The 18,574-nt window shown below is 37.5% G+C and overlaps 1 protein-coding gene across 47 annotated transcripts in view; it reads left to right on the forward strand.

Moving 5' to 3' along the window:
* The window catches only part of CEP170 (centrosomal protein 170), a 126,455-nt gene that overhangs the window by 76,609 nt on the left and 31,272 nt on the right, over nucleotides 1–18,574 (forward strand). For 19 of the 47 annotated variants that reach the window (XM_043568263.1, XM_043568269.1, XM_043568273.1 and 16 more), the window contains exons 9-12: nucleotides 2,349–2,512; nucleotides 2,699–2,992; nucleotides 13,727–13,876; nucleotides 16,417–16,543. In XM_043568263.1, coding sequence (XP_043424198.1) covers nucleotides 2,349–2,512; nucleotides 2,699–2,992; nucleotides 13,727–13,876; nucleotides 16,417–16,543 — 735 coding nt within the window. Of the gene's footprint in view, nucleotides 1–2,348; nucleotides 2,993–13,726; nucleotides 13,877–16,416; nucleotides 16,544–18,574 lie in introns of all 47 variants that reach the window. The other 28 variants (XM_043568248.1, XM_043568247.1, XM_043568252.1 and 25 more) reach the window with 2 other exon arrangements.

An 18,574-nucleotide genomic window follows, 5' to 3' on the forward strand; every position in this document is an offset into this window, starting at 1 on the left:
TCTCAAAAATTAAAAGTAAGTAAAATAAAAGCAAAAACCTTTGCTCCTACAAGAGTAAAGTGCACGCGCTTTGGGACAGTGAAGAAAATCATGCTCACAAAGCCCGTACACTTTTCCCTTTAGGAGACTTGCAGCTTCTTTTGACCACAACGTCTGACCTGGTACAGCTAACCTACCCCCAAAAATACTGAACAGACTTCAACATATTTAGTCGTGGTTGATGGTAGACAACACAGAAACTCGGAGAGGAGAGTTTCCCAGTGATTTTTGTTGTTGTTGAGTACAAAGAGAAATTGCAGTTCTTGCCAGGGGTCTCCCCTTTTGTAACACTGAAAAATACAAGAAGGAATAGCAATATTCCATGAAAGAAAATGGCTAATCCATAAAAAGTTTTAAACTGTAACTTAAAAAATACCAAAAGGACCCAACACCACTGAAGTGCCAAATTTTACACGTTGGTACAAGAGCTGAAGTCTTGTAAAGATGGTGTTTTCATGTTGTATATATGTGCTGTGTGGGCTATTTGGTCTTATTGGTACAGAAATTTAGAGTTTAGTTATTACTGGCTCTTGGAAACTGGATTCCTTTCCAGTTCAGCCAGTGCAACAATAAAAAAGATTGTAAAATAGCATGTTTTCAGTGAGTTTTATATTTGAATTAGTGGTTTACTTTGGTTTTGCGTTCCATTTGCTATCCCTGATTCCTTGCTTAATTGCCTGAGGGTGGGGATTCCATTAATTAAACACCTGTTTGGGTTTTATTGTTCTTTTCAGATTGCATTTTGAATAATTGCTAATTTGAAGAAAGATTTTCAGATTTGTTGTTGTATCTGATGTTTATGACATTCGTCAGTTTTGTTTTGCTGAGAAGTGCCTCCCTTCGTGTTGGTTTAATCCTCTCCCTTGGCTTCCCTTGCCTGTGACTTTTTCAAAACATTACCCTTTTCTGTGGATTCTTTCTAGCTTCTGAGTCTTCTCACACCTTTTATGTACATTTTTGCAACTAGTCTTCTGTTAAATCATTAGCACCAGTTGGTAACCTCTAAGTACATTTAAAACAAAAAACAAAAAAGAACTCCATGAGTATTAAAATTCCCCTTTCTCTTTTGGATGTGTGCCCTTTGCCCCTCCCAGCCACTGCATCGTCCAGTTCTGATCATTGTCTTGTTTGTTACTACATTATTCAGCAGGTCTTCAGATTTAGAATTTGTAGCCCAGAAAAGGTTTAAACTCAGACTTGGGACTGGAAGCACTTTTCTTCCAATGAAGCCATCATTTAAGCCCTCGTTTGTAATTCATTCAGTCTAAAACTGAATAATTTAGGAAGCATAGAAAAATTCTTGACCTTCAAAAAAATTTATGCTATAATAATATAAGTATCATTTGATAATTTCTTCTAATGTACTTATTTAAATACTTAAAATTCTAAATCATTGAAAACTAATTTCTCTAATGTTTCACATTTAATCCCTAGTAGAACTATGAAGGGTAACAGAAAAGCTGTTAGGAACCTAATGTTTCAAAATTCAAACATATTCTAACTTGACTCTATATGCTTTATAGAGAAGACAGATTTTTAGCTGGTTATATTTAGCACCCTGCCATTTGCCCAGAAGGTGGTTAGATTTATATAGGATTTCATAGACGATGCTATTCTGTGATAGGCCTTTAGCATGCTTTATTTAACTCTTTGAAGCCACCAGAGTTTAGAGCACAAATGTAAATTTGCAAAACTTCTCATAGCTAGAAAGACACTTGTAGAGAAGTGTATAGTAATTGGTGGAAACTACAAATTTGTATCTTTGTATTAAAATTTTGTATACTTTTTATAAAAGTATGCTGTAGTTTTAGAAGTATTAAACATTGTCAAAATTCACCACATTTTATGGCATTTGTGTTCTATTTTACTGTGTAGTGATAAGCATCTCAGGAGGATTACTCTCTTTTCTCTTTTCCTCTCAGGCTAGAAGCCAATTTTTGATTGCTAAAGAAGGTATAAGGTTTGGAGGCCGGATTAACGTTTATTAATGTTATAAATACAGATTACCGCAGATGATATAGCATTGCTTATCTGTTAAGACATTAATGAATCATTAGAAAGTTAAAAATTTGGAGAAAGAAAAGCAGTCCTATTCATTTATTTATAAAGGACCTCATTGTTGGTTGAGAAAATTTGAATGTGAGCATTGCAGTTGAGGGGAGTTTGCCGAGCCTGTTACTGAAACGAACATATGACTGGGGTTGAAGAGGGGGAGGAGGCCAAAAGCAAGTAACACTTTTGTATACGCGTCTAATTTTCTACATGGGACTTTTTCCTTCCCTATTATGTGGCTTCTGTTTTGTGTCCAGGAAATAAACATGATGACGGTACACAGAGCGATTCAGAAAATGCTGGGGCCCACAGGCGCTGTAGCAAGCGTGCTGCTCTCGAGGAACACTTAAGGCGGCACCACTCCGAACAGAAAAAGCTGCAGAAGGCCCAGGCCACTGAGAAGCATCAAGACCAAGCTGTTGTAAGTCAAACTGCTTTTATGATTGCATTCTTTGACGAAGACAATCCCAGAAAAAGACGGTCCTACTCTTTTACTCAGAGTGCGGGAATCTTGTGTCAGGAAACTACTTACTCGACACCACATACAAAACTTGAAAAAGCAAAATCTCCAACAGCAGATGCCAAAGTGGTTTCTTTGTCTTTCCAGACTAGCTCTACGCATCACAGAGGGGGGCATGGTGTTCCACATGGGAAATTGTTAAAACAGAAATCAGAGGAGCCATCGGTGTCCATTCCCTTCCTACAAACTGCATTATTGAGAAGTTCAGGGAGTCTTGGGCACAGACCAAGCCAGGAGATGGATAAAATGTTAAAAAATCAACCTACTTCTGCCACTTCTGAAAAGGATAATGATGATGACCAAAGTGACAAGGGTACTTATACCATTGAGTTAGAGAATCCCAACAGTGAGGAAGTGGAAGCAAGAAAAATGATTGACAAGGTAAATAATTGAAATTCGGGGATGGTGGTAGTTTTCTTTTGGTGTATTTGACTGTTGGAAATTATTGGAGGGTCAGCATGAAATGTTCTCATGCAGTCAGCGGCATGGGAACTTTAGGATTTTGTGAGGGAACTGCAAAACTAACAATAAAACCAAACTGCTTTCTGATTTTATTCTGCTGATATTCTGAACTTACCTGACTTCCACATGTAAAGTCCTTTATGTTTATAAGCTGTTTGGACCTTTTAAAGTTGTGTAAATATAAGATAGAATTTTAAAACCGTGTACTTTGACCCATTCTCACTCTGTATTTACATAAAAAGCCAGGCTGCTCTGCCCCTGTTAATATAAACATAAACGTCACCCGATGATATTCACCCGTGAATCTTGCCTGCTGGTTTCATGTCAGAAATAGGTGAAAGTGTGTATGTTTTAGTCCATTTTGTTCTTTGTCCTTATTTTCTTTTCTTAATTTCTGTTCACTGCTGCCTTTGGAGATAGAAAAGAAGTGTATGGAAACAAAATCTGTTTCACTGTGATACTCTGAATTCAGCCACTTAAGTGTATGCCCAGCCATGATGATTATTTACATTTTAGACGTGTTCTTTGATGTTATTAGTTAATGTGTCTAATGATTGTGTTGTTTGGTTTTAAAAGCAGTTTTTAACAATTTTGCCTGTAGTTATGGAAAGTTGAATTTAGGATCAGCTGTTTGTTTTACCGTAGAAAATAACAGCTTAAGTTTGGTTACGTGTTAACCTCTTGTTTAAGTTCTTGTTACTCAGTGTGAGCAGCATTAGCGTCACTTAAGAGCCTACTAGAAATCCCAGAGACTCTTAGCCCTGATCTAAACAGGCCGAATCAGAATCTGCTTTAAAAGCAAGATCTGCGGGTGATAATTCGTATGCACCTTAACTTTTGAGAGCCACTAGTTCAGGTGAGGGGTTCACGGAGCGGGCTTTCAGGGAGTCGAAGAGGTCCACCTTTGGGAGGTAGGAAAATTATTAGGACTTTTACTTTTATTTTCTTAGTCTTTATTTACATGTTGGAGTGTGTTCTGTAGTGTATGCAATCTGTTACTACACAGATAGACATGTATATCATTTATTGAGGAACACATGCTCAAAATTGTTTACTGTTGGAGTGTATGACACCAAACTTTCAGAGACCCACTAGTCTAAGAGAAATAAAGCAAGTAAGAAGCAGATGAATAAAGTGAGTTTTCCAGTTATATTAAAAGAAGTCTAAGAACATTCTGTCTGGTCATTGAGGACAAGGATATTGCTATCTAAAATACTGTCACATGCAAAATAGGTTTGAAAAGGAGAATGATAAGTTTTAGAATTCAGATTAATAATGATTTTAATCCTATTATGCCTTTGTTTGGTTTATGGATATTATGATCATAGTGGTCAATGTTTTCTCTACTAGGTTATTTCACGGTGAGGGATTATATTGTAGTATTGAAGAACATGAGCATCTGCAGGCAGATAGATCTGCGATTAAGTTAAACTCTGCACGTACCAGATATGTGCCCTTGAGTAAAGTAACCATTTTGAACCTTTCTTTTTTTCTAAAATGGAAGAAAGTTCACCAGGTTTTATAAAAAGAATTCAAATATAGAATTCAAATAATACATAATGCCTGTCTTGTAATAAGACATCTAAAAATGTTAGCTATGTTATTACCCTTACCAGGAGTCTCCACATAATGGATCTCTACACAAGGTATGGATAAATGCTGGAAAGTGTTTTCAGCCTGAAAGAGTCAAATCTGAAGCCCAAGGGGAAGTGCAAGGGAGCAGCCTGTCCAGGATAGCAGAAAGCCAAAAAACAAGTGCACATGACCCTTAGGAAACGGCTGGATGGAAAGGGTGACCACACAACCTGGTGCATACCTGCTGTGTGTAATTATCATGAGCATTTTTTCTTCAGTGGCAAATTGTATGGTAACACTGTGGATAGAAGAGAAAACCAAGATTTTAAAGTGGGATTCCTTTAAGGGAGTAATGGTTCTATGTGAATGGTCATTCCTAGTTTGCATAAACCAGAAAACAAAGCTGCCCATAACTATAGGAAACAGTCACTGGTTGTCTTGTGAATACAGAGAAAAAGAGCTGAGTCTACTCGTTGTGGTTAGAGCCAGAGGCCAATGTTAATGTCAGACTCTGGGAAACAAAAGCAGGGAAGCAGGAGTCAAATGTGTGAAGAAGATGAAGTAACCTGCAAGTGTGGAGAAAACAAAGACCAGGACTAGCCCAGAAGTGAGTGCTCTGGGAGGGTGTAGCAATACATGCATCATATCAAGTTGCTTGGATGAGTTCAGGTGTGTGGATAGAAGTTGGGGCCTTAGCTGCTTTCCATCTAAATTTCATTGTTTGGCCCTGAAAACTTGCATTTAGTCTCTTACCCTTTCCACTCCATCATTTGAAAACTGGTTTATTTCATTGATTTGTTTTCACAGCCTTTATTCAACATCAACTGTATGCCAAGCTTTGTGTTAGAAGAGAGAGGTTCAAGTTGAAAAGACAGAGTTCTTCCCCTCGAAACATGAGTCTGTAGAGGAATGGAAATGCACAAGTAAAAACATGAATTAGAATAGTAATGCTGAGTGCTTTGATAGACATAAGCTATTGGAGGAAGGGTGCCAGTAGCCTCCAAGAAAAGATCTCAGGTTAAACATCCCACCTTCAGAGAAGTTTTTGGCCGAGCAGTCTAAAGAGATCTGTGTAGGCACTCACTGTCAAGTCAGCCTGTTTGATTTTAATCATAAGCTTTATCACTACTTAACACTTTCCTATTTATTCACCTTCCCACTCCCCCAAATACGTGTGCACACATGAATGTAAACTCCTTAACTGTGGGAACCTAGTGCCTGGCATTTTATATGTCTTCAATACGGAATTTAATTGCCAACCGAGCTGATTTTTAAGCAGGTGGAATCAATCCCATAACAGGCATGATAAAGTAGGGTTTTTCAGAAATATGGAGCACTCTGTTCCAAATATGGAGCATGAGAGTGTGGAGGACCTGTTCAGAGGACCACAGTTATTTTAGACAGATGAGATCAGAGTAGATATTGAAGGCCCCTGTGTATCATACTAAGGACTTTAGATATTTTAATGCTGGAGGAGAATCCCTGAAAACTCTTAAATAGGGCAGTGACATCTAATCATTGTCAGAAGTGTGAAGAATGGATTGGAAACAGAAAGCAATTAAAAAGCTGCTGGTGTGTCCAGTATTCATTTGGATAGAAACATCTGAGTCTTAGATAAGAGATCTGGGCTAAAATACTAAGTTGGGAAATATCAAGGAGTAGCTCTGTGCAAAATAATAGATGAGAATACTTAGAAAGAATGTACAGAGGGAGAGGAGACAAAGTATGAAGTTCTTAGCAACACGAGCATTGGTGGACAAAAGGAATAAGAGTGAACAAAGGAGGCTGAAAAGGATTGAACACAAGAAACAGAAAATAGCACATTGGAATCAAAAAGCAGTAAGCCACAGTATCGCATGATAACAGCATTGAATGCCTCTTCAATTTTTCCCCCAAATACATCATGTTCCTGGGCCTAAACAAGTTAATTAGAACAGGTATAATTTAGGAGAAGTTGCATGTAGTTAAAATAGGATCTCTTTAAAGAAATTACCAAGCTGAAATACTGTATCTTTGTTTTTCTGTGCTGGTTGTAGTCAGAAGGTAACCAAAATATCCCCTCACCAAACTCCAGGTTATGGGATTACAGCATTTTGGTTCATGTTGTTGTTGTGTGGTTGTCAATAGGTAGCCTTATTTTATGCATTGTCCCCAAATTCACTTCTTTTTATAACACAAATGCCTGTTGTTTATGAAGACCTCTTAAGTTTTATGTCTAAGCTTACATGGAGATGCGCTATGATAAGAAAATGCTGTTCACTGCCTGGATGAAAGGTAACTGCCTTCCATAGTACTGATAGCCTCCCAGCCCTCCCTTGTCTGGCCTTCCTCTGGGATCTAGAGAACCCATCACAGTAACCAGTTTCTTCTTCCCACTCCTCTATCGAAACAGACCCTGCTGAGGGAAGAGGAGGATGTTATGAGGGCAATTTCCTAGTCTTCCAGGCAAAGGGAGAAAAACTTGTAGTGAGAACAGAAAGCTAAATATTAAATTAACAACAAGAAAAAGAAATTGGTCCAAAAAATTGGCTTGAGGTGCTCTTTTGAAAAAAGTACTTTCCATAAGTTTCCTGCCTTGAGTTTTGATTCCTGTCCATATATCCCCCAAAATACCTCTTCTCAGCATAGTCTTTTCTCTCATGGGCCTTGTATCTACTGGTGCTGCTCTGCAGGCAGCAAGTGGTAGGGAAGAATCCAGAACCAGGAAAACTATGACAAGACTGGAAACACAGGATGAAGAATATCTACAGCCCAAAGAAAGTCAGTGCTGAGAACCTGAATCCAGCTGTAAGCAGTTTGGAATAGGGGATATTACAAACCTTGAAGTCCACAGCAAGACTTCAGATCTGACCAAGTCAGAGCCAGGGGAACCCTGATAAACCTGAGTCAAAATCTGGGTGACAGTGCCCGACGGAACATAGAAAGGCAGCACATCCCAGGTCCACTCAGACTCAGGGTCTGACATGCGTGGGAACTAAGATGAGGAGATCAGCTCCGAGCCTTGAGTAAGAAGAGAGGACCTTGATAACAGGCAGCATTTTGATTTGGACTTCATGTTTGCTTCCACTTTGTGCCAACCCAGGAACAATCTGAGTTCCCGGGCCAAAGCAAACAGCAGTTCTTAGCCAGCAAATTCTGAGGGCTTCGTTTTTCTTCCTCTTATACTAATCTTTCTTGCCCTCTCTTCGCTGATCATTTTTTTCTTTTAATCTGTATCACAAGGATTTACTTTTGGTCACTGTGATTATGGCTCCTTGCCCCTTCTCAGCTCTCCTTCGTAGCCCTCCTCAGGTACAGGAAACCCTCTCCTGCTGTGTTCCCAGAGCTTCACAACTGAACCCTCACCTTACTTCATCAGTTGAAAGCTTAACGTTTACTAGGTTTTCCCCCCTTCCTTCCTGTGTTATTATATGAAATCCTGCTGATTTTCCTGCTTAACAGTGCTTGCCACCTAGAGTGTTTTCACACACCTAGCTCCTTCTCCGTACTCATGCTCAGAGACTTTCTCTCCCCACCCTGCCCAAGTAGCCCTGGCATTCACCTCTGCTCTCTCTGTATCACATTACCATGTTTTATTTTCCTTATAGAACTCCCCTCTAGCTAGTTTATTTCCTGCCTGGCCTTTCTAGAATGACCCGGTTTGTCAGATCACTTCTGTATCTCTTGTGCTTGTTAGAACGGTGCCTGGCACATAGCAGACACTCAATCCCTTTTTAATGAATGGATGAGAAAGAAAACTGCATGACCTGCTTTTTAATTTCTGTCAATATTTGTATGTGGTTAAGCTATAGATAAGCTGCTTTATTTAGTGAATTTGTGGATTGGTCACTTTCAGCCAGTCCTCCACAAACAGGTTTTCCTGTATTTTTTATTTGCTGAAACTAGTTTGTATCTTGATCCTAACATAACTTGTTAACATGGGTCGTTTAAAACCTTGATGTGTCATTTAAAACCTTGTATGTGTTATAAGCTTCGCTTTGTCAGTAGAAAGCTGAGGAGTATAGGTTGTATTAGAAGAAATACATGTGTTTAAGTCTTAGGGGAGTTGCCTTGATTAGTAGGAGACTGGGCATGCCTTTACGTTTCTAGCAATACCCAGCTAACAGCACTTAGAAATCGCTTGGCAAAGAAAAGGTAACATGGTCATTGATGAACAGCCATATTTTAGACACGAAAGGAAGGAATGCATGTCAAGAAAATGAGCCATAAAGAGAGAAATTGGACATTTTAAGTGTAGAAGCAGGAGATTAGACCTGAGCATAATTTGAGGACGCGAAAGGGGGAGCTAACAGAAGATGTTAAGCAGTGCTGGAAAGGCAAGAGGTCGTGGATATAACTCCTAAGGAACGGAAGAGTCAAGGCGCACGGGGTAGGGCAGGGAGAGGGCAAAGTTCTGAGAGCATGTTTTTACCCAGACAGAAGTAAAAAGGAACAGGATCAAACTAGATGGTGACTTTTTTAAAAAACTGAGGTAAAATTCACATAACTTTCACCGTTTTAGCCGTTTAAAGTGTATATTTCATTGGCTTTGGGCACATTTACAAAGTTATACAACCACCAGCACTGTCTAATTCCAGGACATTTTTGTCACCCCAGAAAGAGACGCCAAACCCAGTTCCGTTTCCCCCGGCCCCTGGCAGCCACTAATCTACTTTCTGTGTCTGGATTTACTTCTTCTGGGCCTTTCGTATATAAATGGAAAGTCATACAGTGTGTGGCCGTTGGTGACTGGCTGCTTTCACAAGCATAATGCTTCCAAGGTTCATCCTTGATGTAGCATGTATCAGTATTTCATTCCTTTTTGTGACTAATACACCATTGTGTGGATAGACCACATTTTATCTGTCCATTCATCTATTGATGACATTTGGGCCATTTCCACCTTTGGCTATTGTGAATAATACTGCTGTGGACATGCATGTACGCATGTTTGTATACCATGATAAAATATAAAATGTCTCTCTTAACCCCATTCTGAGCTCTTTTTTCCTAAAATTTTAAATGCGTTTTAAATTTAAAAGTTGATTACAAATATGTTCTAAAAATCACAGTGTTAAACATTTAGAGCCATTTATTCCATTGATTTTTAAAGGATTTTTCTTTCCAAAAGTGAAATTAGATTTTCATGAAAAATTACATGTTTGAACAAATTCTCCTCTGTAAAGTCATCCTGATTTTGTTCCCTGATGTTAGAAGCTAGGATTCTGCATAGTTCTTAACGTATCAAGTGATTTTCTTGGGAACCTTTGCTGTTGACTTGAACTGGTAGAGACCCTGCTCTCTCTACCTAGGAGGTCCTTGCTCATTGAGGAAAGCGTTGTCCTGGTCATCTGAGGTTGAGCCTTGACACCCTGATTGATATACTAATGCAGTACTGTCTTCAGTTGCTAATTTAAAATAAACCCAGGAAAGCTTGATACTTAACCTACCATTGTGTTTCTTATTTCTGTGGAAAGTTGAAATCTGAATTTCAACTGATTTGGAAAGTGTTTTAACTGATAAATTAAGGATTATTGCTGTTGAATTACCATTTTGCTCAGCATTTGTACCTATTACTATTTTTATATGCCCAAGTCTTCTCCCTTTCAACACGCCTTTTCACACTGGTCTCTTCCCTGTCACAATAAACAAAGCTCCTTATCTGATGTTACCAAATATAATTTGACCTCTCTTTATGAGTATTTAGTAGGTGGGATATTTACCCCCATGAAAATTGACCCTGTACTCTTTGGTTTGATATACCGTTATTCCCTCTCCCACCCCAGCTCTCCAATTTCAGAATTAGAAACTGTGGACATTTTCTGTACAGTCTGAGCTTTTAAATAATGACACTGATGATAACATGCTAGTGAAAAAACCAAGGTCACACTTTTCACAGGCTTGGTTTGTATTGCACATACTGGTCCTTTATCATCTAGAGAATGTTTCATTTCTTTAAATTTAAAACTTAAAGATCTTACGGAAATTTTAACTACAGAGTGCCCTTGCATGGTTCAGGTGACAGTCTCTTTTTTTTTTTTTAGGCTTCTTGTATTAGACTTGAGCTCCTTGAGAGCAAGGGCTGAGTTATGTAAATTTTTGAAGCCCTTATGGCAGCTAGCCCAGTAGCCTACAAAGAGTAAGTACCATACCTCAGTCCCAGGTTGTTAAAATTACTTAGAGTAGTTGCTGAGACATAGATGTGAAATCCCAAGGTGAGATACCAAATATCACATGCATACATTGAAAGGAAAGGGGTAAAGATGTGTTCCATAATGCTGAGAGTGGAATGACGAGGGAAGTGCCATCTTTTTACCCGAGACCTAGAAGCCACAGGAGGGGTCACAGGTCACTGCCTAAACTAGAGATGCACCTGCTTGGATCAAGGCCCCTAGAGGCATGAACACTTTCCACCCCTGGCGTGAATGAGTTCTCTTTAAACCTCTCCCAGACCCACAGAGCTCTGACAGTACAAGTTCTAAAAGAAAGTTTTTCTTCCCATCTATTCCTCCTTTCTTTTGCCCCCATCTGGAAGAATTAGAAACTGACAAACTTGGTGTGCAGGACCCTGCCTAACAATCAGACAGGCATCTGATCTCTCTCCCTTCCTCACTTTAGACTTCCAGCCTAAAAAAGTCCCTAGCTGAATGAGAGAACCAGATTTTACACATATCAAGTTGGGGGGGGGGGGTGTGATTGAGCCCAGAGAAGGGAAGAGAATCATGAGCCTGATTAACATATAGTGCGTTCGAAACACCTTTGAGCCATCTGTGAGGAGAGATGACAGGCAAGCATCTGTCTATAGTTGGAAATTGAAGAGAAGCTTGGATGTGGATGAAATCACCTAGGGACAGTTTATAATGAAAAGAGAAAATGTAGCAAACTTGGTCTGAAGTGTGGTCCAACTCTTGATTCATATGTCAGATTGTATGTACTTTTCGAAATGTGAAAATTTTAATAGCTTTAAAGTACACAGACACAGCGTGTTTATGTCCTCTTGGTTTTCACATGAAAGTCCTCACGGGATGTTTTTGCACCTAGACACAAACAGGAAGATCTAGATTTCAAGCTGGGCTGGTCATTGCTATCATTAATTTTCCAGAACACTCAAAAATATAGGTAGGAACTTTGAAGGCTTCTTTTTCCACACAGTAGTGCTTCAGGCCCTATTACTTGTTTGGGCACAAATAGTGATTTAACTTCTTTGACAGATGTGTATATAATTGTCTCCGATGCTTTGCAAGGAATCTGTGGAAAGTCATCTGAGTGTGCTTTCTGTCCGACGTCAGCCCCTCTTCCCTAGAAGCGTTACTTCTTTGTGTCTGTGTCTTTTGTTGTCATTTCAAAATAGCTTCAGAGTGATTTGGAGAGATTATATTTTGTTTGAAACTTGTGGTGCCTCTATGTTTGAGGAAAGCAAGTTTTGCAAGTCCATTTTGAGTGTGAAGCGTCCAAGTAAATGTTACCAAGTCAGAAAATCACCTGAGATCATTTGTAAATTAACATGCCAGAGAGATACCACATGCACATACTCACACCTGGGTGCTTTTATCTTTTACTTCCAAACTTGAGTTAGATTTTTATTCCTCATAATCATAAAAATAAGGAAATAAATTTGGAGTTCAGTGACTTAAGCTAGAAAAATTTCTCAGTGTTCTTGTAAGACAGTCCTAAATAACTCGAGTAGCTCTAATTTGCTTTCTTTACAAGTGACACTAGAGGCAGAACACACAAGACAGTATACACAGTATTTTTACTGTTGTTGTTGTTGTTGTTGAACTTACTAATTCTGATGTTTAACAAAATGAAACAGGTTTGTTTTTTCCCTTCTGTAAACTTCCATGTGCTTCCATGTATTACTAAAATCCATATTTGATTTAAAGTTAGTAATATACAATTTGCTTCTAAAGCAAAGGAAATTTGAATACTGAGTGCTTCAACAGAATACTAAATCACAATTTTTGAAAACTGTACAGTTCTATTTGAGTTAAATATTAAGTAATAAGGCCATCTAGTGGTAAAATTTCCAAGTTTCAGTGAATTTGAGAATGATGTTTCCTTTACTAAATGTAGACTTCAGAATTTATCAGATGTGATCAGGCAATCATTGAAAAGCTTTCTAGAAAATAGTTTAACCTAAGGTATTTTCCCCTTTTTATACCAAAAAAGGCCCTTTGGTTATGTTCCTAAGATCTTTTCTACAAAGCACCAATTCAAACACATAGTATTTTTCTTGATTGTAATAATTAGAGCCACAGATAACACCTATGAATAATGCTTAAGAGACTTAATAGTAAATAAAATGGAACATTGCAGTTTTTGTAGTTACAACCTTTTTCCAATCTGTTTGGCAACATCAGGGCCTATTTACGTGCCAGGAAGTCAGTCAGACTCAGATCCTCCCCTTGATCAAGCATATGATTATTGGTCTTTGTATTTAAATATTTCACAAGTGTTGACCATAGTCATCCTGCTTATTGAAAATGCTGATCTGTGAGAGTAGACCCAAGATCTGCATTTCAAAGGCCTTTCAATGATTTTTTTTTTTTTTTTTTTTTTTAGGCAAAAAAAGTTTGACGATCTCACTGTATTCCATACAGAGATCATACAACAAAATCTGTTCTTCAGGACCTTAGAAAATTCTAAGTATAATTTAGTTCATATAGATAAACGTTAAACATTTGTTAAGAAAGAAACAGGTAAAATCAGCTTTATGTTTACAGTTTTGCAACATGCCTCTTTCCTAAAAATAAAAGAGCAAAGAGATAAGCTGAAAACAAGCCAAAGCGTATTCTTTCCTAATTTTGCATTATTATAGTATTTAACATTATTAACACCTTTTAATAAATCAAATGTAATATCCTGGATATTTCTTATCAAACAGAACTTTGCTACATATTAAAAAGGATAGTTTGATTTACATGAGCTGCCACCCAATTTTCCTCTCCAACCTTCACTCCCTGTCCTTAAATAAGTTTCCCTGATTATTGAATTACCTGTTGAAATTAGAATATTTTTATTTGCCTCTGAAGTTACTGATAATATTCATATTAATCTGGTGCTCGGACTTTTCATTTATAAAATAATTTCTTCTCTTAGGTATTTGGAGTAGATGACAATCAGGATTATAATAGGCCTATTATCAATGAAAAACATAAAGACCTGATAAAAGATTGGGCTCTCAATTCTGCTGCGGTAGTAATGGAAGAAAGAAAGCCCCTGAGTACACCTGGATTTCACAACTCAGAGGTATACATCTCTTCCTCATATGTGACTTTTACACACATGAAATGTGAATTTTTATCATTTGTAGTTATATTATTTTAAGTAACTGATATACTCCTTTGAAAATTCTTCTAAAAACTAAATTCTCACAACTGAATTTGTTTCTAATAAAAGCCTAAAGCAATTTTTGCAGTAATTCTGTTTCAGTTTTTGTTATTTCTTTTAAATTATGTTACTCTGTTCATCCGTGAAGGGAAAATGTTAATTTCACTAAGCAGTTAATGAACTCACTACTGTGATTGGCATTATGAGATAAAAGAAAAAGTATACTCCAGTAGTACTTCCTAGGAGGGCCCGTAGTTAGAATGGAAAGATCTGTAGATCTTTCTGTCATGCCAGGAAAGATGTGCCCAGTAGTGCCTGGCAGATAGAATTTCTATACCTGAATAAGTGCCAGTGCAGTACAGCCCCCGATGTTGTTAGAATGACCTGAAGTTAGTCAAGGATGGCTTGGTTAGTAAGCTTGGGGAGTCAGCATGGGTGTAGTAGAGCTACGAAGACCTGAGCTCAGGTCCCAGAATTGCCACATTTGTCCAAGTGCCCTTGTGTCGTCGGTCACTTCCCCTCTCTCAGCTGCAGTTTTATCGTCTGTGCAGTTGGGATTTTTGATAAAACCTACTTACAGGGAGTTCAGTGAAGTATGTAAAGCACTCAGCATAGTAATTGCCTGAGATCTGTGCCCTCAACAAATGGTTATTCCCTTATTGGAAGTGATACTAGAAACTTCATTCCAGTGATATGTCAAAAATAAATGTAAAAAAAAATACGTGACTGAGAAGTATTAATTCATTATAATGTATTCAATCAGAGCTAACATCCAGTAGGAACTTTCTCGTGCCATTTTACAAATGTGGAAACTGAAATATGTAGACCAAGGTCATAAAACTAGCACCTTGTGGAGCCAGAATGTGAACCGTAAGCAGCCCTGTTTTCTTAATTCATTCTCTTACTCAGTATGCTACACCACCTCTCCAGAAATGAGTTAATTTATACAAATGGTAAATAAAACAATCACAAATGAAATGTTACCTTTGTCAGAAACATAAATAGAATATTTCTATAGACAGGGAAATCCACCTATCCGTTTATTAATGTTAAAATCGTCCCTTTATGGCGTGCCTATTCCTGAAAGCTGTTAAAGCATTTCTTGCATTTTAGTGTTCTGTTTCCTTCCTTGATCTTACAGAACTGTAATTCTGGTTTCCGTTTCATAAGATGCTTAATTTACTTACTGAAAACAAGTGATACTTATGCGAGGCAGTGTTCTGGTGTTCTGATTACCAGGAATGGTTCTGGTGACCGTGAACTTTTATATAAGACTCCCTCTTCCCTTCCCCATCCCCTCAACCCATCCCAAGTGGAATTGATATATAGCCCAGTATGTACCTGCCTTGGAGAGAATCTCCGACACAGGGCATGAGAACCTCTTCACAGAACATAAGTGTGTGTGTCAGTGAAGGTGGGAGGGGCTCTGGTACTTCCTTCCTGCTGAGAAGCTTGAGCAGTTAGTAGAGTCTTGAAAGGGACTTCAAGGATCCAGCAGGTTTTGGAAACCTTAGGCTTCGTTGTGTGCAAGTCACTGTATACTTACTGCTTTAACCTATTGTGGAAGTCGTTATCTGTAGCCTGTTTGAAATATTCATCAGTTTTTAGCCTGTAAATCTGATACTTAAGATAGTGTTTTGAATCATTTGTAGTACAGTTTTGGTGATAGCCTTCCATTCCTTAGTTGTCATTCCAGTCTCAAAATTAAGATTTGACTTATTTTTTTTGTGAGGGAACATAATTTTTTTTCTGTACTCCCTAGGTCTTGCCTGGATTGCCCTCAAGTTACCATTCTATGTCCATAAGTCTGTAGAGCCATTTCATGAATTAAATTCCATTTCACATTTGACTATGAAAGTTCAGAGAGTACTTGCCTTAAGGCCAGATCTAGACATGTGCAGGTCTAGGCTCAGACTAAAGGCTGAGTGATTTCTAGCTTCTTCTGGAAACTGCGAAGTGTTGTAAAAAAGAAGTCTAGAGCTTTGGGTTTGTTTTTGAAATCCTTGAAGACACGACCTGGCAGATTTAATGTTCCTTGAGACTCTGGAACCAGTCCGCATCCTAGAATCACGTAGAGGGCCAGAGAACAACTTAGGAATAGATCTTTAGACTCCTGCCCCAGAGACAGAAGCAGAGCCAGCCTCAGTGTGGTAGCCGTGAGGCCCTGGTGACACACCCACGTGTATCCAGCCGCAGAAAATGTTAAGCTCCAAGTATTTATTTTAGTGCCATCGTTAGTATTTAATAAGTAGAGAAAATTATACTACGTTTGTAGTAATGATAAGATGTAGTTAAAAGGAGTACCTAGAGACTTTTCATTCTATATCTGAGGACATTTAATAAATGATAATACAGCAATGTGAATTTTAAATACGGCTTCTTATGACAAGATAATGTAACTAAATAGAATTCTGTCTTGTCTAAATAGGCTATTTCGTTCCCTTATTTTCCTCCTTTAGGAAGGCACATCTTCATCAGGAAACAAACGCTGGGTTTCACAGTGGGCTAGTTTGGCTGCAAACCACACAAGACATGATCAAGAAGAAAGGATGATGGAATTATCTGCACCTGTTCCTTTAGAGAATGGTATTTTCTTCCTCTTGGTCTCTTTTTTGTGAATCAGCTTTGTAAAAAACAAGCTAAATCTATATAGTGAGAAGTAAATTAAACCTAAATAAACGAATCACATATTCTCATGCTTATTTTACATATATGATTTTATTTGCACTAATAATGCAGGTATCATTAAAATAAAACCCTAACTGAAGATGAGAGGTAATTTGTAGATGAAATATATATATATATATGTATTTTTATATATGACATGTAAAAATGAAAATTTTAAATTTTCTAAATTACAGTTCTAAATTACAGCATTCATTAATATCATTAATACAACAAATATTTAAATGCTACTTTGTGCATTTAAAAATCATTCAATACAGTTCAATAAAAAAGAATACACACTTAATTTACTTAATGTATCTTTTGCAAGTCTGTGTAATGTGATTTTTATTACCTTCTAGTAATATTTCTGTGAACTAAGTTTCCTTAAAACAAAAATGAAATTTTATGCCTAATGATTTTATTTTAGATTCAGTTAATTACATTCTTAATTTAAAAACCCTCAAGGAGAATTTGCATGTGACTTTTTATGTGTATTCTTAATTTTGTTATTGTTGAAAACAAATGAAAATTTATTTTGCCCCTAGCTTATGGCACCCCAAAAATCTGGTTTAGGAATTTTGTAAACATTACTCAGCAAGGATTTGAGCAGGGTACTAGAAAAGGTATATCATTTACTTACTATAGAAATTAGAAGTAATTGATAGTATTCCCCAAAATCAAAGACTGAATGATCTGCAGATTGATTAACATAAACTGGTCACTTTTCGGGGAAACAAGGCACCCAAACAGAGAGGGTCAGAGGGGCTAGATAAACTTACCAAAGAACCCATTATAAAATTAGTAAGCATTAGCTGTAGAAGGCAAAATTCTACCCTTGTTACAAAATAAAACAAACTGCCTGGCCCTCATTATCTCATTTCTGTTTTATCATATTCTTTTTTTTTTAATGTTTTTTTTTTTTATTTTTGAGAGGCAGAGCGCAAGCGGGGGAAGGGCAGGAAGGGAGACACAGGATCAGAAGCAGGCACCAGACTCTGAGCTGTCAGCACAGAGCCTGATGCGGGACTCAAACTCACAAACCGTGAGATCATGACCTGAGCCAAAGTCGGATGCTCAACCGACTGAGCCACCCAGGTGCTCCTATTTCATCATATTCTAAATTATTTAGCTGATAAATCCACTTAAATCTTAACATATTCTTGTTAAACATTCATCTTATGTGTGTTAGGAGCAGGACAGTGTGAGAAATGCTAGAAAAATGAAAAAAGATAAAACGGTTCTTACATTTTAGCGCTTCAAGTAGTATCAAGGAGCCAAGACATAATACGGTAACTTAACAATAATTGCTAAAGTTGAATCAGTAAGTTTATAGCTATTTTCCTGCATCATACCATTACATTGCTGTGAAATTTAAATGTTAAACTTTCAGCATTATAAGGGGAAAAAAGACTTACAGAAGCTATGTCTTAGTATCTTGTCTCCGCTTATCTCCCAAAGATTAGAATGCTTTATATGTTAATTTATATTTCCCTTTGTCGGAAATGTCCTGACGCATTCTCAATTTCTCTAACATGGAAACATCAAAGTATGTATTTTCTCTTTGGCTTCTACTTAATTGTAAAAAGAGAAAGTGATCATGTGTTTGTATATGAGGTGTTAATATGCCAGAAGACCATAATTTAAAAATCCCTCAGTGTTTAAAATTGTGACAAATCCTGTGATCTTGTTTCACATTTACACTTTTTAAAATTCTTTTAATTGGTGTTAATTTTTTTTTTTTTTTTTTAGAAAACCTAATAAAGGTTTGCATTTTCCATTTTACTTAGGAAATCCAAACTTGTCATTCTTTCAGATAGATAACAGTGCGCATTAAAAGCTAAATATATTATTCTTATGTAATTGGAAGTGTTTATTTAGGCCTTCTCTGTGCAATTCTGTAAAACAGCTTCTTGAGCAAAATTTCATGGGTGGAATACACCACAAAAACAA

Source organism: Prionailurus bengalensis, chromosome E4, assembly GCF_016509475.1.
Source record: "Prionailurus bengalensis isolate Pbe53 chromosome E4, Fcat_Pben_1.1_paternal_pri, whole genome shotgun sequence".
NCBI lineage: Eukaryota > Metazoa > Chordata > Mammalia > Carnivora > Felidae > Prionailurus > Prionailurus bengalensis.